The following is a 21593-nucleotide window of genomic DNA, read 5'->3' as shown; positions in this document are numbered from 1 at the left end:
ATCCTAGCGGAATTATGAGCACTGAGCGGGACTACGCTTACTACGAGTCATGAATGGCGTTCGCTCTGACCATCTAGGCGTCGCCAAGGCGGTTAAAGCGACAGCTTGGTGCGCCATATGGTAAAGTCAACTGCCATTGATGACTAATGGTTTTTTTTTTTTTTTTTTTTTCGTGCTCTTTTTTTTATTCTTTTTGTTTGATTTGTATTGGTTTGTGTATAAGGATTCTAATGTACGCTGCTACATGGGATAAGTTAGCTTTAAAACTAAAAACTTAAAAATATAATCCCTAAAAGGTAAAATGTGAAATCGTCAAATCCCTAAAAAGTGAAACGAAAATCCTCGACTCTTCGTCTCTTCCCTCTGCGCAACTCCAAGTCTGCAACTCCAAGTCTCTTCCAATTCCGGCAAGGTGGCAACAGCAACTCGAATCTTCCCGTCTTCCGGCAAGGTAAGTCCCTACTTCAGTACTCCCTACCTAGTCTTCTTCTTCTTCTTCTACTTCTCTGTAACTCTGTTTTCCCCTTCTTCTTTTTTCTTTTTTTTTTTTTTTTAATTTTAACGACTGCTACGGCTTCCCCCCAACAGCAACTCGACTCTTCCAGAGCTCCAGTTCCGGCAACAGCAAGTCAGCTTCCTCTTCCTCCTACCTTTCTGGCAAGGTAAGTCTTCTACTCCCTATGCTTCTTCTCTGTAGTCTGTAGACTCTATACTCTCACTCTGTAACGGTAACTTCTTCTGATCTTCTCTTCTTTATTTTTGGCTTGTTAACTTCTATAGTTTTATGCTTCTTCTTCTCTGTAGAGTGTACTAGTGTAGTCTGTAACAGTAACTTCTTCTCTGTTTTTTTTTTTTTTTTTGCTTGGTAACTTCTATCTATGCTTCTTCTCTGTAGTCACTTGTCTGTAACGGTAACTTCTATCTATGCTTCTTCTCTGTAGTCACTAGTCTGTAACGGTAACTTCTTCTCTGTTCTACTGCTGCTTTTTTTTTTTTTTTTAAGTCTAACTTCTATGCTTGTTCTGCTACTTCTTCTATTCTTCTTCTGCTTCTTCTCTGCTGGTTTTTCTTTTTTTAGCTTGGTAATGGTATTATGGTAGCTTGGTAATGGGCTTTTATGAAATGATGCTAATAGTTAGTTTTTTTATCTAGGACTTAGTGATTATTGATTAGTGATTAACTAATTACTAAATAAGAGAACGTTGATTAGTCATTTGTGATTTTGTGCTATGTCTTTTAGGCTCTCTTTGGTATGCTTTTTATTTTTGATTTTTGCCAATTTAACAAAAATCATTTGTGAAAACCATTTTTTATCAAAACATAAAAATCATTTGGTAACCACTACACATAATAGATTGTAGACAATGAAATATGTTTGGCACACGTATGTGCATAATAGTTTTTTGAGGTAGGTGGGTGGAGAGATGCCACCTTTACCCATCTTCCTTCCCAAAACATAAAAAAGATTTTCACCTTTATTCTTTTAAGTTATTTTGTCTCCTCAACTTCCTTCCTCCTCTGTTCTATTACTTCTCGTCTTCAAATACTTAATCTTATATTGAATTTCAGATGAGATAGACCCGTGCAGAGATTGGCGCCGTCTCCAATGCTGATGGGTATGCTTATCCTATTTCTTTCTTACTTGTGATTTAAATACTTGTTTGACAAACTTCTCAATTCAATACCAATAGCCCTCGTTCCTTCTCTCTCCATCAAATGCCCAACCATAGCAGAAGCAGCAGCAGGGCTATGTACAGTAATAATAAATCAAAGGTCCATGAGTGCTCTATATGTGGCTGAGTTCTCATCTGGCCAAGCATTGGGGGGTCACATGAGACGGCATAGAAGCGCTGCCGCACCAACTACCACTAACAATTCAGGTACCACGATAACGCCAGCCTCCTTTGAATTACGGGGCAACAATGAAGAAATCCATAAGCCAAGAAATGTGTTTCAGTTAGATCTCAATCTTCCGGCACCATCTGATGAAGACCACCACCAACATCCAAATTCGCTCTCTTCCAAACAACAACTACCACTACCTCCTCCCCTCATCTTCTCCGCCTCTGCTTTGGTAGATTGCAGGAAGAAGAAGATGAGGGGGTGGGTGGAGTTGCAGGAAAATAAGAAATAGAGATGAGAGATTAGGGACGAGAGAGAGTGAGAGAGGAGGGTTTTGTTTTCTTTGGGTAATTTACAAATATACCCTCACAAGAGACCCTTTGTAAGGAGCAATTCACACGTGCATTTTAAACATCTTAACTTCAGCGCAAAAATTGCGAAAAAGAGTTTTCTCGCAAAAATCATAAATGGTTCTACACCTGTTTTTGGTTTTTGGTTTTTTTCAATCTTTTTTAAATAGAAACAGGCTCCATAAATGATACCAAACGCAATTAAAAACGTTTTTTAAGTCAAAAATCAAAAATAAAACTATACCAAAGATGGCCTTAGTTTCTTAATTAATTTATGATGTTTGATTATTCTGAATTTTTATGTGTCATGTATGATTTTTCATTTTGATGACTTGAGGTGGCTTAAATTTAATTTTTAATGATATAAGGTATGATACTATGATGCATCATGCTATCATGTATTGAGTGTTTGGGGGGGGAGGGGGAAAACTAATACTAGACCGCCTTTACCGCTTAGGCGGCCGCTCTACCGCCTAAGCACTTAGACAGGCCTCCACCACCTTGAACCACCATGCCGCCGTGACAACTATGATTTTGGCATGAAGAGGCCACCCTCAGACTCAAATCTACGTCTTCATGCTGGCAGCCCCAACTTTTTACCGTTGCACCAAGAGATGCCCTTAAAAGATCTGTAACCAGGTGCAGGTCCTACTTGCTTTTACAAGTAATGCAGATAAAACACAAAATTGGGCTTATTTTAGTGGAAATAAGGCTAAGGTTGGATTATATATTTGTCGGGCCTTTGGTCTAATGGGTTATCTCTATAATAGGCCACTTTTTTTTGGGTGAATAAATAATTTCATTACCAAAGAACAGGAAAAAGAAACAAATACAACAAGAAAGAAACCCAGCTTCCTTTGCATGTGGGTGGAGGGTAGACATGGGCTTGTAAGATAGAAGGGAGGAAACCCCAAAAAAATACAATACGCCTATTTCTGGGGGAGTCAATACACCAACTAGGCGACCTCAAAATTTTTGCTTTGACTTCAAAGAGAATAAAGTCCCAGATCTGATGGAAGGCTCTAGCTTTAGAGGTCTACCTTCTAAGGTTACACTCAAGCCAGATGTGAAAGACGGCAACACCGAAAGCTAATTTTCCCACCTTGTCACAACAGCAAAGGACATATCGACCCATATCCATTCTCTATCAAAGGGAAAAATTCTCCTTCAGCAAATCATACCAAACTGCAGAGGAGAAAAGGCACACAAAAAATAGGTGACCCACATCTTCAGAGGCATTCCAACAAAGGCAGCATTAGGGGGAGATAGGGATCTGCCGGCAGATGAGGAAGGACTGAGTGGGGAGGCAGCAGGTGAAAACCCTCTAGATTGCGAAGCTGTGGCAGGGGATGTTTCTCTTGAACCAAACCAGATGGTGCCAAAGCTTGATGCAACCACGAGGCCTAATGAGGTCCCAAGCCGATTTGGTAGTAAAGAGACCCGACAAAAAGGCAGACCAAGAGACAATATCCTCACTGCCAATTGGTCTCCTGGGGTACTCGGCAAAGCACTCCAAAGAGAGGACAAGGGGGTGGACAGGGGGGATACAATTGCCCTGCTGAATGAAATTAGAGACCATGTTCAATCCTGCTGAAACAAGAATTATAGATAGCTCTATCTCCCACGGAGTGGAGGACACCATTGGGGTGCCAGAAATCAAGCCAGAATCTAGTAGAAGATCCATTATCAATATGAAATTTGATGATCCCATAAGCAAGAGGTCTGAGCTTTAGGATTTTCCTACAAACCCATGAAGCATCAGATAAAGGAGCAACAGTCCAGATAGAGTCCTTGCGCTGGAGGCAAGAATAGACCCAATCAACCCAAACACTCTTCTGCTAAGCTGCAATCTTCCAAATCAACTTGACAATACCGAAATAATTGGTCTCTTTGATTCTTCTCAAGCCAAGGTGATGCAGATTTATCACCAAACTAGGCTTCTTTTATAAGGAATAAGTCTAGGGTTGGGTTATATACATGTTGGGCCTTTAATCCCTTGGGTTTTCTATGTAATAGGCCACTTTTATGGGCCTAAAATATGGGTAATTATTTTGCATACGGGATTAGATGTTTTAATCCTATTGTAGAATTCCGTGAATACTGGCTTATCTCTATGACAGTGGCCATGCCTTTATTTATAATCTTATAATATTACAAATATGGAATGACTTGCTCAACACTCAACTAACATATTTAATATGTGCATAATGAACCTAGACACTATAGGTACAAGGACAATATTACCCCTGAACCCATATTACAACACTCCCCCTCAAATTGGTGCATACATATCAAACATGCCCAACTTGCTAACAATAGGAAAAAAAAAACTTGGTACTGATTCCTTTGGTAAGGATATCAGCCAACTGTTCACCAGACTGAATGAACAGGATACAAATTATCCCTTGTTCCAACTTCTCTTTGATGAAGTGCCGGTCAATCTCAACATGTTTGATACGATCATGTTGAACCAGGTTGTGAGCAATGTTGATTGCCGACTTGCTATCATAGTAGAGCCTTATGGGAAGATCAGCATTCATCCCCAAATCTTGAAAAAACCCCTTAAGCCAAAGGAGTTCACAAATACCTTGTGCCATAGCCCGAAATTCAGCTTCAGTACTAGATCGAGCTACAACAACTTGTTTTTTGCTTCTCTAAGTAGTTAGGTTTCCTCCAACAAATGTGCAATACCCGGATGTTGACTTCCTATCATCAAGGCTGCCAGCCCAATCTGCATCAGTGTAAAAGAAGATGATGATTTGGTGGTGGTGGTGGGTATGTAAAAGAAGATGATGATTTGGGGAAGATGAGGGCATTTTGGGGTTTTTAGGAACAAGTATTTAGGGGTAAAATCATAGTTGTCACGGCATCACGGTGATCCAAGTCGGCGAAGGGGTGTCACGTCGATATATCGACATGTTGCCCGCCATGGCGAGCATGTCGACCATGTTTTATTTTTTATTTTCTCTACTTTTAATGTGTTAATAGATGTATACTCAAGCCATGTTTTATTTTTTCTCTATTGGTTCTCAAGTTTTAAGAAGAAAATTCAGAAATCGAAGAGGGAAAGAAGAAATCGAAAGAAATCGAAGAGGGAAAGAAGACAGGAAGAAGAAATCGAAGAAGGAATCGAAGAGGGAAAGAAGAAATCGAAAGAAATTGAAGAGGCAAAGAAGAAATCGAAGAGGGAAGAAGAAATCGAAGACAGAAAGAAGAAATCGAGGAGGGAAAGAGAGACAGGAAGAAGAAATCAAAGAGGGACGCCATGGCGTAGGTCGCCATGCAACCCTCTCCAGCGCCAGGACGCCATGGCGACGCCATGACAACTATGGGTAAAATAGTCTTTTCAAATTAAGTTAGGGTAATACATAAATGAGGGCAATTAGGTCTTTTCATTTATAAAAATAAAACAAAGGGTAAAATGGTCATTTTCAATTAGTTTAGGGCAACAAATAAGTGAGGGTAATTAAGTCTTTTCAGATTTAAGAAAATGGAGCAAAGGGTAAAATGGTCAAAATTTTGGCATCTAACGGTGGTATTTAACAGATTGGACCTATCTGGCATTTGGGGTGTAAGCAGGGGTGGTACGTGGAATATTGAGCCACTTAGGGGGGTACGAGGAATATTGGGTGCATTATAGGGGGGTACGTGTACTTTACCCTTTTTTTTTGTATGCAAGAGGGCCTTAACTGAAATTTACCCCTTCCCAGACCTTAACATTAATGGGTTAGGACTAAAAATGGCCTCCTAGGGGCAAGAAAAGGTATAGGTACATACTAAATGAACTCCTGTACTTTTTTCTCACATTCATGTTGACATGGTTGTCCACTTCAGGCCAGGCATATATTCTCAGCAACTCATGTGAGTTCATATTATTTTCCGAGGTTCTCAGGTATTTTAGTGGTGAGTGTACCAATTTTGGAATAATGACAAAACAGAAAATCTTTACGATTATAAGAAGCTAAGAGTGGACAAAATTTTCTTGGCTCTATTGTTGGGGAACATAGAGGTTAGCAAAGGCACATTCCAAGCTCTATCTATCATTAAATCTGAAATTTTCTCAAAACCAGAGAATGGGTTAGGATCAATGCAATTAAGAAATATATCCTCACGGTTAATCAGCCATGGATCATTCTATATACTAATAGAATCACCTAAGCCAACTTCCAGCATACATCTGTTGAAGAAAAGGAATAATTTGTAAAATGCTATTCCAAATTCCAGATCTTTTTTACCTTGTGAAATTCCTGGATAGCACATCATGTCTGTGAAAGTATTCAAGGTGAAAAAGATATACCAGCAGAGATGGGATGCAGGAAATCAACTAGAGGAAGATGGGTTTAACAAGAAGTTTCAATCCAACTACTGATCAATCCTCAATAATAAGTTACAACAATAACTTATGCCATAGTTTATTAGTAATCAAAACCAGTAGCAGGATTTCTTTTCTTTTTCTTCTGTGATGGTAAGAGACTCCGGCTGCCAACATTAAGACAGGTTTGAGTGGTCATAAACCTCCTTCACGAATTGGTCAGTAGTGCAGCTATACTTGGACTGTGGTGATGCAACTCCAGCTCTATTGTGATGAAGCAACAGGTTGGGATTGGTGGTGAAGCCATTCCTGCAGGCCTTGGTGGTGATTCCAAGGTTATATCCCCTTATCCTTTCCCTTCTTATTATTCTTTCTAACCTTCTTCTTCTTCTTCTTCATCTTCTTCAACCTTTTCTAGTTTTCAGATCAGATTATTAGTACCGGAATGGCAGTAGATTCATCCCATTGATCTCAAGTTCTATTGACAATTCACTGCCCCTTTTCTATGTTCTGTCACAGCAGTACTACTTCCCTTGATTTCTATTCTCTACAAGTTACTAATTACTGATGTACTTGCATCCATTCATGCATTAGTGAAGATCTCTATGAAGTAAGAGGATGGATTTGTTTAACTAAAAGTGGTAAGTAGTACCATGGGGAATATTAGAGATTGGCTCCTTTGCAGAGACTTCATTCTCAGATTTTTAAAATAAGGAGAGATGGGAACTTGAACAGTTAAACACACATGAAGATGAAGGTGGGGTGACAAAGTGATAACATAAATGAATTATAAGTACATTATCTCTTACAAATCTCAAGAGAAGGAAGAACAGGTGTTTCAGAGTTGGGAGATGGTCGTGGAAAAATAAGGAAACTATCCTTTCACTCTCATAGTCACTGCCTCATCAGTCATCACTCATTACACCTACAGTTTGGTTCCCCCCTCTCATTTCTTTTTAATTTAGATCAGTAAAGTAACAAAGGAATTAATGGATTCCAAATGGGTTTTGGTGTCTGAGATCATGGCCCTCCTCATGTACTCATTCATGGATGGGTGTAATGGCCAACCACTATCAGTCCTGTACTGCTACTGCTACTAGCTACTAGCTACTAACCCTTCTTATTCTCCTTTGCATGCATCACAGCTATATAACCCATTAACAAACAAATAACAGAGAGAGAATGTGCTGCAAATAGTATAAGAACATGTTTCCGGTGCTGAACAGATAAGGTGCTGGACAGGGTTAGATTAGCTGAGTTCTGGATGGTGTACTTGTTGCTCATCAGTGACTTGTTTTCTAAGGAAGAAACAATTGATTTTGATCTTCCTCTTCAATAATTTTTTTCTTGTTTTGTTCAATACATGTGACAACATTAGGAAGGGTTATGGCAAGGTCCCCATTGGGTATTATCATTGAAGCATGGTTTGTGGCATGGTCTCATGGTTACTTGTAAATTTCAAATTTTACTTGTTGCCTTGTTGGGTCTTTAGCTCAAATTGGTAGAGCACTTGGAACATGAGGATGTCTCAAGCATGTTCCAAGGGGATGGTGGTTCGAATCCACCAAAACCCTTTTTATTCAACTGTTCATAGAAGACAATCATGAGCATCATACGATGTCTGCTTCTCTATGTTTTTTTTTTTTTTTTTTCTTTCATTTTTTTGTTGATAGTTTGAATGAATTTTGTTGCTTCTCTGGTTTTGAAGATGCAAAAATGAATGAGACACTTCCTATTTGTATTCTTTAAAACTTTTGTATGTCTAATCGATCCATAAACTTTTGTAGTTTATAGTGTCAATGGTATTTCTGTAATTTATAGTAACCTATTAGTGCATCTCTGTCTCTTTTTTTTAATATACACTTTATATGGATTTGTAATAATTTTTAATATCCTAACATCATTGACTTTATATGGATTATAGTATTAATGGCATTTCTGTAATTTACAATAATAATTACAAAATTGTTGTAGAAACAGGTTTTATCAAACACCTTTACAGTACTAGAAGTGTTCTGGATACGTTCCTGAAACAGGTTTATCAAACACCATTTCGCAACCCAAAAACGTTATTCTGCAACCAACGTGCCCGCTTGATAACCTTACGGGTGTTTCTGTTCTAGTTATGTGCTGAGAAACAGCAAAACAGTTTTTTCATTTTCTGTGTTGATAAACCGTTTTTGACCCCCTTGGTAAACCTGTTCTTGGAAACAAGCAAAACCCTTTTTTTTATTAAATTTAACAAAAGGAATCCTTGGAGCTTTGTTCGTGAGAGCAACGATGGAGGTTGGAGCTTTGTTCACGAATATAGGAGTTTTTATCGGGCACACTTTTCCAATTTTCAGCCAAGAAATGATAGAACATGTCCAACATGTTCTGTCAAAAGTCTTCCAAGGCGCATAAATTTTGATTTATGTTTCCAAAAACAGTCACAAAAAACACTTCGTTATCAAGCGATTTTTAGGTGTTTTTCCATTTCTCATAACGGAAAAACACCAGAAACTATTTCTCATAAGGTTATCAAGCGGGCTCAAAAACACCAAAATACGTTTTTTATGAGAAACCGAACAGAAACACGCAAAACGTTATCAAACGGTGTCTTAGTTTTATTTTCATGTTTTTAATGTTTTAAATTGAACCGGTCCAAAGCTGGTTTGAACCAGTGGTTCAATTTAAGTGATTTTAGAAGTTTTTCTTTCAATTGTTTTAGTTGGACTAAATTAGGACTCTATTTTGAATCTATTTCAGTTTCCTAGTCAGTTTAAGTTACCTAATAAGTTAAGGATTGGGTTAGGCCTTTCCTTTTTAGTGTAAGAGTCTAATTTTGAGTCTTTTATATAAGGTCGTAAGGGGGAAAAGTATGGAATACGAATTTTGATATTAATGAAAGCTTTTGTTGCTCTTCTTCTCCATTGAAGATTTTTGTCTTGTGTTTGATCAAGGCTGGTGGGATCGGTGTTTGATCCGATTGACACCTTACGGTGGGAAGCCCGGGTGGTTCGTTGGTGGGATTGGTGTTTGATCCAATCGACACCTTTTGGTGTGAAGCCCAGGTGGTTCTCTTCAAGTTCTCTGAAGATCTCCTTCAATTTTCAAAATCAAAACTCAAGAATTATTCAAGATCCTCTAACCAACTGAGCTGCTCTTACAACAACAGTAAGTTTGAATCATTCCATCAATACCCATTCTTCTCCTAATCCTCCAAACCACCCCAAAGCCCTAATTTTCCTACCCATCTCTTAAAACCATCCCATCTCCCAAAATTCTTAACAAACCATTCAGCTAACAACACCTAACCTAAATTCTGCCTAGACCAAACCAATCAGCAAAATCCCTCCTTTTTTAGTTCAAACTCTCCACACCTACCCCTACAGCATTCGATCCAAACCCTAACCCTAATTTCACCAAAAACCCTATTTTGACCTAGCCAATTCACCTGTTCATAACAGATCCCAGTTTACTGGCTCCTAGTTGGTCTCCTACCAATTTAGGACTACATTACAAGGCCCCCTTCGTCTTTAGGGAGACAGACAGAAACCCAACTGATAGGGTGGAGGAATCTAGCCAACTCATAGCCCTTCCAAAGGAATGAACACATGAGAAACTCCAACTTCAAAATAGTAGACTGAGTGACACCAAAAATGTTGGACCTGTAGATATATGATGCCTAAAGGACAGATCTAATCAACTCAAGGTGGTCGGCACAAGAGAGAAGCTTGACTTTCCAAAGCTGAAGCGTTTTGCGAAGGCAATCCAAGATGGGGAAACAATGGTGAGTTGTTAACCTGGATGGGATCAAAGAAAGACCCAAGTACTTGACCGGAAGCCGGCCAAAGGAAAACTAGTCATCACTGCAGAGCCAAAAAAGTTAGCCTCAGTGACCCGGCAAGGAACACGAAGGATTTGGAACGGTTAATGTGGAGGCCTGACAAGCATTGGAACTGGCTCAAATAAGATAAAATGGACTAGATCGAAGAGAGCTTTGGAGAAGACCATGAGATCATCAGCAAAGGCCAAATGAAAATTTGGAGATGAGGCACTGATCCATGCTGGATTGGATGCTTCTGGAAAGAACTTCATGGGTAAGAGTAAAGATATAGGGGACGCTAGTAGACGATGAGAAGAACCCGGCAAGGCTACCATTAACCAAAACCGAAAATGGGGGGAAGAAATGCATTGGAAGATCCAGTTGATGAAGATAGGGGGAAGGACATCTTGTGCAAGACACTGATAATAAAATCCCAGGATAAAGAATCAAAAGCTTTGCGAATGTCAATTTCCATAAGAGCGGAAGGGGGTAGGATTTTCTGTCAAAGCCTCTGACAAGCTCAGAATAAAGAAGGATGTTGTTTAAGATGGATCTGCCAGGGATAAAAGCTGATTGGTTGGCACTGATAAGAGACTCAACCACAGATTTGAGACGATTAGCAAGAATCTTGGTAATGAATTTGTACAAAAGATTAGAGAAGAAGCACCTTCTTTATTGGGGATCAGACAGAGAAAGGTTTGGTTAATACCCTTAATCTGGAAAGGGTTAAAGAAGAAGCTCCGAAGGGCAGAGATGAGGTTAGGTTTGATAATTGTTCCAAGAGGAGGAGAAGAAGCCCATACTAAACCCATCGGTACCAGAAACTTTGTTTGCTTTGAGATAGAGGACAGCAGAGAGGATTTCCTACACAAAGGGATTTGCTTGAAGAGAGGGTAGGAGGGAGTGAGGGATGGAATTGATGAGGAGACCATCAGGTATGGCAGGGAAGGGACCGGAGGAAGGGGGTAGAAAATAGAGCTGAAAAGGTTGATAGATTCAGATTTAATGTCCTGTACAGAGGAGGGGAGAGCCATTACTTGAGAGAAGGGTTGAATTTTGTTAACAAAACAGGTTTGTGGAATAATGCTTGAATGATCAATGAGATCAATTAAGCTCTCTTTTTATAATAATAATAAAAGAGATTACAAGGGGAAACACTGTTCACGACATTGTTCACGTGAACAGTGTCACAGCCCTAATTACATTTCTACCCTTGCTCATAAATACATAAATAAAGAATAAATAAAACAACCAAAAGACCATAATACCCCCATGGTATTCTGGTGTACATAATTTAACACTCCCCCTCAAGTTGGTGCAAATATATCAATCATGCCCAACTTGACTAAAATGGAATGGAACAATTTCTCAGATAATCCCTTAGTGAAGATAGCAAGAACCTGATCAAGAAACTTCACAAAGGGAACACAAATCAACCCTTCTTCCATTTTCCTTGATGAAATGTCCACCACTTCAACATGTTTAGTGCGATCATGCTGTACCGGGTTGTGTGCAATGCTGGTTGCAGCTTTGTTATCACAGTACAACATCATGGGAAGATGAACAAGAACACCACGATCTTGTAGCAAGCTTTTCAACCAAAGTAACTCATAAATGCCTTGTGCCATAGCCCGAAACTCGGCTTCAACACTAGAACGAGCCACCACATTCTGCTTCTTGCTACGTCAAGTGACCAAATTGCCACCTATAAAAGAACAGTACCCAGAGATAGACTTCCGATCTGCAGAACCAGCCCAGTAAGCATCGGTATACGCCTCTACCCGTAGGTTACCATTAGGAGACAGAAGAATGCCTTTTCCAGGAGCTGACTTCAAGTAGTGGAGAATCCGAAGAACAGCCTCCATGTGAGAAGAATAGGGATCATGCATGAACTGACTCACAGTACTCACAGCAACAGCAATATCTGGACGAGTGTGTAAGAGATAAATCAGCTTTCCCACTAGGCGTTGGTACCAGCCTTTATCAACAAGTTCACCCTCCTTTTCTTTGAGACGAACAGTAGCCTCCATAGGATTATCTGAAGGGTGACATTCTAACAGACCAGTTTCAGCCAACAAGTCTAGGACATACTTCCTTTGGGAGAGAAAGATGCCTTCAGAAGATCTAGCAACCTCAATCCGAAGAAAGTACCGTAGCGGCCTTAGATCTTTAATCTCGAATTCCTGCCCAAGAAACCTCTTCAACCGGCTGATCTCATCCCCATCATTGCCTGTAACCACAATGTCATCCACATACACTATAAGAACAGTGAGCTTCTCACCAGCCCTCTTTATAAAAAGAGTATGATCAGCATTACTTTGCTTGTAGCCAACAGATGTCATTACCTTGTGGAACCGACCAAACCATGCTCGAGGTGACTGCTTCAGCCCATACAGTGCTCGCTTCAATTTGCACACCTTGCCTTCATTATTATCAGAAGAAAAACCTGGTGGAATATCCATGTATACCTCCTCACAAAGTTCCCCATTCAGGAAGGCATTCTTCACATCCAACTGTTGGAGATCCCATCCAAGATTAACTGCACACGATAGTAAAACCCGAACTGTATTCAATTTTGCAACAGGGACAAAAGTCTCCTGATAGTCAATCCCATATGTTTGGGTGAAGCCCTTTGCAACCAAACGTGCCTTATATTGATCCACAGACCCATCAATCTTTTGTTTGACCACAAACACCCACTTACATCCTACTGGTTTTTTTCCTGGAGGGAGGGTTACAAGATCTCAAGTGTTGTTTTTTTCTAAAGCTCTCATTTCTTCCAACATAGCTGCCCTCCACTTTCCATCTGTATATGCTTCCTGCCAGTTTTTAGGAATAGAAACAGAAGAAAGAGAGGACACAAATGCACGAAAAGATGGAGAAAGAGAACTATAAGAAACAAAGCGAGAAATGGGATGCAGGGTGCAAGTCCTAGTACCTTTTCGATGAGCAATAGGTAGATCGGAAGGAGAGGTCTCACCACAAGGAGGAGGAGGATCTGACTCCTGGGTCGGCAATTGGATAGGTATTGGTGCCACAGTGGATTGATGCTACCCTCTGTTGGAGTGTCTCTTGTAGGTGATGATATTAGAGTTGTCAATTCTCTTCTGAAATTCACTGATGGTTCTCTGGATTGGAGTCAACTCCCCCTGACAATGATCATTACCACCATTATTTCCAACACACTCCCCTTGTAAAGGAGTCCCTACAGATGAAGGGACAGCAACCAAAGGAGGCTGGGCAGCAGCCAAAGAAGGCTGGGCAGCAGCCAAAGGACGCTGGACAGCAGCAGTTGGAGGCTGGGCAGCAGCCAAAGGAGGAATTTCAAGGGGAGGAAACACAAGCACATCTTCACTGGAACCAGAATTCTCCCCCTGAAGATGTATAGACTGATAATAGGCAAAACTTTCATGAAAGACCACATCCATACTGACCAAAGTACGACGAGAAGGAGGGTGGTAACACTTTTAACCTTTCTGGGTTGGAGAGTAACCCAAAAAAATACACCTTAACCTACGAGGATCAAATTTTCCATGAGGTTTAGTGTCTCTAGCATAACACACACAACCGAAAACTTTGGGAGGAACCACAAAGGTGGAATTCCCATGTAAAATATCGGCCGGACTGCGGGAGTCAAGAACACAGGAAGGCAACCGATTAATAAGATAGGTTGCAGTAAGAATAGCATCCCCCCAATATTGGGAGGGAGCATGGCGCGAAAACATCAACGCCCTAGCCACTTCCAACAAGTGTCGGTTCTTCCTTTCAGCCACACCATTTTAGGCTGGGGTATCAACAAAACTTGTCTGATGAACAATCCCATTATCAGTAAGGTATTTCTGAAATTGAGTCTCTGTATATTCAGTCCCATTATCACTTCTCAAGACTTTGAGAGTAGCATTGAACTGAGTTTTGACCATGTTATGGAAATGCTGAAAACAAGAAAAAACTTGACTTTTGGTGTGTGAAAGATAAACCCATGTGTGTCTAGAATGACAATCAATAAAAGAGACAAACCAACGGTGACCAGAAACCGAAGTCTTACGACTGGGGCCCCAAACATCAGAATGTACTAAGTGAAAAAGTGAAGAACTCCTTTTATTAGAAATAGAATAAGTTGAACGTGTCTGTTTAGCCAGAACACAAGCCTCACAAAAGAAATCGGTCTTATCACAATGTTTGACCAAAGTAGAAAATAAAGATGCTAAGATGCCTAAGGGGGGGTGACCTAATCTAGAGTGTCACTGATAAATTTCAGAAGATACTAAGGAATTCTGATGTAGTGGTAGTAATGGAAGTGGAGTGAGACGTCCATCGTCAAGCAGGTACAGGCCACCATGCACTTTACCCAATCCAATCGTCTTCCCAGAGTCCAGATCCTGAAAAACACAATGGGAAGGAAAAAATGTTACTTTGCAGTTAAGATCAGAAGTTATACTACTAATAGAAAGAAGGTTAGTAGTAAAATTTAGAATATGTAAAACATTGGACAAAGGAAGGGAAGAAGTGCAGTTAATGATTCCTTTTCCAGAAATGGAGGAAAGGGAACCATCAGCCAACTTGACTTTGTCTTTCCCAGATGTAGGAGAATAACGATGAAAGAGGCTAGAGGACCCGGTCATGTGATCTGTAGCTCCAGAATCAATGATCCAAGGATGGGAAGCTACAGAGGCGCAATGACCACCAAACGAAATACCTGACTGAGCAAAGTGTGAACCTGAGGGAGTAGATGAAGTGGCAGTAGCTGGTGTAGTAGAGGCAGCAGCAGTGGAAGACTTTAGCACACGTAGGAATGCCTGTAAATCCTCCTAAGATAGGCCAGTGTCAGTAGTAGGGGCTGCAGTGACAGCCTCAAAGTGATTGGCCTTGGTTTTTGGTTTTCGCTTGGCAGCCCGTTTAGCCTCAAAGTCAGCGGGCTTCCCATAAAGTTTCCAACATTTGTCCTTGGTGTGATAAGGCTTATGACAATGCTCACAAGTAATGGTACCGATAGTAGTACCACCCACAGAGAGAGTGCCAACTGGTGTAGAAGGAGCCAGTGCAGTAGTCTGGAGGGCTGATCTGTCAGGGACAGCAGGGTGCAACATAGCAGCTCGGCGATTTTCTTCAGAGGAGACCAAGGCATAAGATTGCTCAAGTGTGGGAAAAGGGGAATGGCCCAACACTTGAACACGAATTGGGTCATACTCAACATTCAACCCAGCCAAGAAGTCATAGACCCTGATTTTAGCCACATGTTTCTTATAGGTAGCCAAATTAGTAGCATTATCAGGTTGGTAATCAGAGAAGTGGTCCAACTGTTGCCAAAGGTTGCGCAAAGTAGCATAACATTTAGAGACTGTTAAGTCCCCCTGAGTAGTTTGAAGAACCTTCTTCCTGAGTTCATAGACCTGTGCATCATTACCAAGCTGTCCGTACGTTTCCTTACAGGCTGACCAAACCTAAGAAGCTATATCAAAAAGGAGGAACCCATGTGCAATGTCCGAAGTCATAGAACCAATCAAATAAGACATGAAAACACCATTGTTGGCAAGCCAGCGAGTCAGGGCAGCACCTGGGGCAGCAGGCATGGGAACAGTGCCATCAATGTGGCCAGTGAGACCACGGCCAGCAATAGCAAAAGAGGCTGACCGAGACCACAATAGGTAGTTGCTGCCATCAAGTTTGATGGGATTGGGCTGAAAAGTATGACAATCTGATTTTTCATGTCCAGATTGATTAGAAGTTGCAGTGGAATCAGCAGAGTCACCCATAGTTGCAACAAGGCTGTGGAGAATGAAAAACCAGCAATTACACCAAACCAAGAGCTGAAATCAAGGTCGAGTGGGCCAATATGAAGGGCAAAACAGCTCCCAAAAAAATCAGCAGCAGCAGAGAGATCCCTTCCACAGAGATCGACAATGTCAGGGTTTTGGAGGAGAACCTGAAATTGGAGATCGATGTGGTGATGGGGATCCAAAAAAAATTGCCGAAGAAGCTTGATCGAATCTGTCCAGGAACCTGTAGAGGATGTCCTCGATGAAGAGAAGAAGCTCCGATAAAAAAACCGCAGCAAACAGCCCAATTCCCAAAAATCGATAATGATCAGGGTTTTAGAAAACCCTGAAAAAGAGGAATCAATTGAGAGGAGGGGTCTTCAACAACCAAAAGAGGCTTGAGGGCAGCTGATCCTGATCGCAGATGAGTGTCCAATATGTAGAAAACCAGCCTTGATCAATGGTAGTGGCTAGGGCTTCAAAATTCTGGAAACCCCAAAAATCGCAAACAGGAACCAGCAACAATCGAACCAAATAAATTATCTCATAAAGGGGAAAAACAGAGGTGGGAATAGGGCAGCAATTAGATCATATGATCACCTCTGTAGTGCTGCCCTTAGGAAGGGAGGAGAAGCAAAGGAAAAAAAAAAAAAAGGAGAGAAAAGAAATCGAGAGAAGCGGAGGAAAGAAAAAACCGATAGGAAGGGGGTGGGTTTTGAAAACTTAGATTAGAGAAATTTTGGCTCTGATGCCATGTTAACAAAACAGGTTTGTGGAATAATGCTTGAATGATCAATGAGATCAGTCAAGCTCTCTATTTATAATAATAATAATAAAAGAGATTACAAGGGGAAACACTATTCACGACACTGTTCACGTGAACAGTGTCACAGCCCTAATTACATTTCTACCCTTGCTCATAAATACATAAATAAAGAATAAATAAAACACCCAAAAGATCAGAATACCCCCATGGTCCCCATGGTATTCTGGTGTACATAATTTAACAAATTTCTTAGGTTGGGTTGAATTTACAGTCTTCGGGCCTCAACACCGGAGTTCATCCTGAGGCCGAGGTACGTAGTAACGTCTCTTGCTGGGCCTTTGAGAAGGAATAATCAATTTGTTAGTCTTAATCCAGTGACTAGCCTTGCTCCGAGCGATATCCGAAGCATGGTTCGCTTAGCCAATTTAGCAGGATCTTATTTGACAACTTCACCCATAGCTTGTAGTTGATTTCTCTTTCTCCTTTGGGCTTTTTGATGGACACCATCGTAAACAGTTCCCCCTAGCTTCCAAGTCAAGGTCCACAACTGACAGCTTTCGTTGGCCGTGATGGAGCTACAGTTGGATTTCGCCTTAAGGAATCTGTGAAAATAAACAAACTTGGAGTCACCTAGCTCCAAGCATTGGACCCTAGATTTTTTGGTGGAGGAAGATCTCCTCTTGGGTAATGTAAGACTAGAACCAGAATAGGTCTAGTCCCAGGCAGGATCAAATAAAAAACCTCCAATAAACAAGAAATCATATGAGGGAACCAAGAGAACAATGGGAAATCAAATGAGGGAACAATTTCCTTGGTTGAAATAACAAATAAAAACCCACAAATTTGTAACCTGTTGAAGCAATGATCTTGATCTGGTAATCTTCAAGAAATCGATGTAACAATCTATTGAAAAGAAATCCCAAAAGCTTGTAGCACTCTTGATCTCGATGTAATTGAAACTAGAGTTTAGAATCAAGAACCGATGGAAGGGGATGTGGAAAGGTGGGGTTGGCTATCTCAGCCTGGGAATCTCACCCATCCTATCTCAGGATTTTTCACAAAGGCTAAAGCAAATATTTCATTAATCAAATTCATGTACAATGTTGGCCTCCCTTACAAACTAGCCTTTCCTTAACTAATAAGGTAACCTAAATTGAATAAGAAAGTGATTAGAAATAAAGAAAACAGATTAACTAAACTAATGAAGTAAATTCCGTTTTCCTACTTTATACTCATATTTTAGGCTCATTAAATTGGTCAATTACAAAATAAACCCATGGGATCAAAAGCTCAACACCTACAAACCCAACCCAAAGCTTATTTTCAATAAAATAAACCCTTTAGGTGACTTATCTACATCAATTCTCCCCTGCTTGAAAATAATTCGTCCTTGAATTTTGCAATATGGAGGAATCAACTTGGTGTGGTGAACATCTGTCTTCAAAGCATTATAGTACTCAGGCAGCTTGTGGATGTTAGGAATTTAGTCTTCAATGCATGGAGCTTTCTCTTCAATGTCCCAGTGCTTCCTCATACACCGGCAGATTCTTATCTCTCCCCAATGCTGCCTTTTTTGGAATGCTCCTAAAGATATGGATCACCTCTTTTTCGACTGCCTTTTCTCCTCAGCAGTTTGGCATGGATTGCTAGCTAAGTGCTGGCCTAGGAGAAGAAGAATTCTGCTCTTTGATAGAGAATGTATTTGGGTCGACACGTCTTGTGCTGGAAAATCTTGTTGTGATTCAGTGGATAAATTAGCTTCCGATGCAGCAATCTCCTATATCTGGCTTGAGCACAACCTTAGAAGGTGCACCTCAAAAGCTAGATCTTTTCGCCGAATCTAGAACTCTATTCTCTTTGAAGTCAAAACCAAGGTCTCATGATCTCCTAGTCGTTGCATTGATTCTCCTAGAAATACGCTTATTGTAAATTAGTGAGGTCTCCCCCCTTCCATCTTACTAGCCCATGCCTCTTCTCCACCCTCTGTGTAAAGGTTGGGTTCTATTTCTTGTTGTACTTACTCCTTTTTCCCTTGCTTTGGTAATGAATTTCTTATTAACCCAAAAAAAAAATTATCTTGATGAAGACCATAAGTGTTGGGCCTTTAGATTGTCAGACTTACAGAATGCAGCAGTTTTTTCCTTTAGGGGGTGGGAGGAAGGTTTCAATACATCCTTTGTAGGAACCCTTTCCCACATGCCCACACTTGAAAGATCCTTTTTTGGCTCTCTCTTCACCTGCCATTTGAGAGCTTTGAAAGTGCCCACATTAGTTAACATGTTTTCCCCGTCATCATATGATCATGTGTGACTTTCAAGTCAAATTTGATATCTCTACATGCCATTACAGTGGTTTACAAAATGATTGCAAATTCTTTATGGAACTGTTAAAAAATAAGGACAATTAAAAAATAAAGGGAAAACCCCCTACAGGGTTTGCCATTGGGTTCAGATAGGCAACAATATTTGACATGTGGCATATTTAAGGAGTTCCCAACTTTCCAAATCATCTAGTCCATGTGGCCAAACAATTGTAGACATGTTGGAATGGATTCTACAATGGGCATGTAGGAACAAGGAATTTTTTTTTAGGCAAGTAAAGAAGGGCTTTCTATGTAAGGTTGGAGAAGAAAGTGCTTAACTAGTCAAAGAAAAGAAGAAAATAAGAAAGGGCTGATCTTTTGGCAGCAAAGAGATAGAAGAATTTTGATCTGCCAGCAAGAGAAGAATTGAACACTTATAAAAATCAGCACTGAGGGTTGTGGTAGGCTTAACGGTTATTGGGCAAAGGCCCGAAGCCAGCTAATCTCTTTATCCATTCTAGATGTAATTAATGTCGAAAAGTGTTGCAGAGGTTCATGGATGGTATCTTCTTCTTCTTTTTTTTTCTTTTATAATAGGTCTCAAGGGATTTCGCAAAGGGTTGATCAGTGAAGGCGCAGTTGGAGTTTTTCACTGCCCATGGGAGGCGGGGGCTGGGAATGGGTCTCTTGTATAAGGAAGTAATTTACTAATTTCTTCTTATGTGGGATCCTCTTCTGTTTTCCCTTCCCCCTTTCATTTTTCAATTTTCAGGAAATTTTATCCTTCAAAGACAATCTAGATTTTTTTCCCCGAGCATCGTAGGGGGTTTATACTTATCAAGGGAGATGCTTGCTTCATAAGGTTATGCAAGGTTACACCTAAATTACTCCAACTGAGCACAATATTAAAATCAGAATAGTGAACCATAAGAAACATTAAAAAAATAATTTAATAAAAAAGTAGGCGCATACATACGGTCATTCAGAAGCTGAGCAGCCTCACTGCTGCAACACCCATATAATGCTATCAATCCTGGAGGAGCATTCTCGTTCAAATGATTGCTGCTAACTGCTACAGTGTGATCTAGAGTAGGAGTATTTCTGGAAGAATTCTGATTCTTTTCTCCATCATTTGAATGAGAGCTGCTTGTTCTTTCAAATCGGTCTGCTCAAGTTTAATATAACCAACTGAAAACCATTAGTGCTTGGGATAGTGGCTTGGTGAAGTAGGAGAAGTAGTAGTACAATCCTAATTGCATTAAGCTTACGAATACTAGTTGCAGCAGGAATTAAGAATGAAATCCAACCTCCACTATGATTGGGAAGTTGGTAGTCCTAATCCAACAAGGAATTGAAGAAAGAGATGAGCTCTACAATCACCACATCTGTGATTTAAAGTTGAGAGAATTTTCTTGGCTCTTATTCCAGTATTTGCATGCCCAACCATATGCTGAAATCCTAGGGACTGTTGGATATGCATCAGCCTGTTCACTATTTCTCAGTAACATGATCCATGTTGGGCTGTTGAAAACGAATGAGGCTAGTTCTTTAACTACTTTTTAAGTGCCATAACATGATCAATGACAGGGAGAGAGGGGGGTGAAAGCGACCCCTTCTGTTTATCTTGGCTTTCTATATATTGGGTGGAGAAATTGTAAAGGAAAGCAAGCAATAGAAACCCTATAAGCTTAACATCCATTGATATGGAATGATCCTTAGTGTTTCAGCCCAACTAGAGAATGATGTAATCGTTTGAAGAAGAGATTCAAGTTATCAAATGTTCATACCTCCAGATTTACGCCTGTTATGTACGCGATTCCTGCAAACAAGAAAGGAAAAGGCAATCACCCGTCATTTGCCTCAATATTTCAACAGATCGCAATGAACAAAAAGTTGGATCAAATCAAACCATCTACAAGAGTTTGTTTTTTGGAAAGAGGGAGAGAAACGTTGCCTTTGATTAGGGGGAGCATATCGCTTCACGGTGATAGAGGGGGCCGATGAATCGGAAGCGTTTTCGAGCATCTCTGCAGGCAGAGAAATGGAGAAGCCAAGAAGAAACTGAGGAGGAGAACTAGGACCGTAAGGTTGCTCACTCCGTCAGCAGTCTCTCTCTTGCTCTTTATTTCCTGTACCCACCGCCCTGTCCGACCATCCACTTCTTCCAACAGCCACGGTTCACTGGTTTCACGATTCGCCGGAGTAAATACGTTATATATATTTTATCAAAAAAATTACGTGATGTATAAAATCCGTAATACGACCCCTCAATAGGTGATTTAGAACTTGAGAACTTCATTTAATTGTCCTTGTCTTATTCTAAAGTCTCAGTAAGTTAAAGAAAAATGAATTTTGAAAATAAATAATCACAATGTCATTATCAAAATTGTCATTTTCATGCACATTGTGAATGATGATATTATTTACTTTCATTGAAAAAAAAATTTGTTATACTAA

The 21593-nt window shown here is 40.3% G+C and overlaps 1 protein-coding gene across 3 annotated transcripts in view; it reads right to left on the bottom strand.

Annotated features, from left to right (window-relative positions):
- LOC122656998 overlaps positions 1-21206 on the bottom strand; it is a 56191-nt gene extending 34985 nt beyond the window's left edge. For 2 of the 3 annotated variants that reach the window (XM_043851730.1, XM_043851728.1), the window contains exons 1-3: positions 21091-21206; positions 20924-20955; positions 20113-20301 (exon numbers count right to left, since the gene is read on the bottom strand). In XM_043851730.1, the coding sequence (XP_043707665.1) occupies positions 20113-20301; positions 20924-20955; positions 21091-21161 (292 nt within the window). In that variant the 5' untranslated portion in view covers positions 21162-21206. The remainder of the gene's footprint in view (positions 1-20112; positions 20302-20923; positions 20956-21090) is intronic. The other variant, XM_043851729.1, reaches the window with a different exon arrangement.
- Positions 21207-21593: the final 387 nt, after the last annotated feature.

This window comes from Telopea speciosissima, chromosome 3, assembly GCF_018873765.1.
Source record: "Telopea speciosissima isolate NSW1024214 ecotype Mountain lineage chromosome 3, Tspe_v1, whole genome shotgun sequence".
NCBI lineage: Eukaryota > Viridiplantae > Streptophyta > Magnoliopsida > Proteales > Proteaceae > Telopea > Telopea speciosissima.
This window is presented reverse-complemented; position numbering and strand designations above follow the sequence as displayed.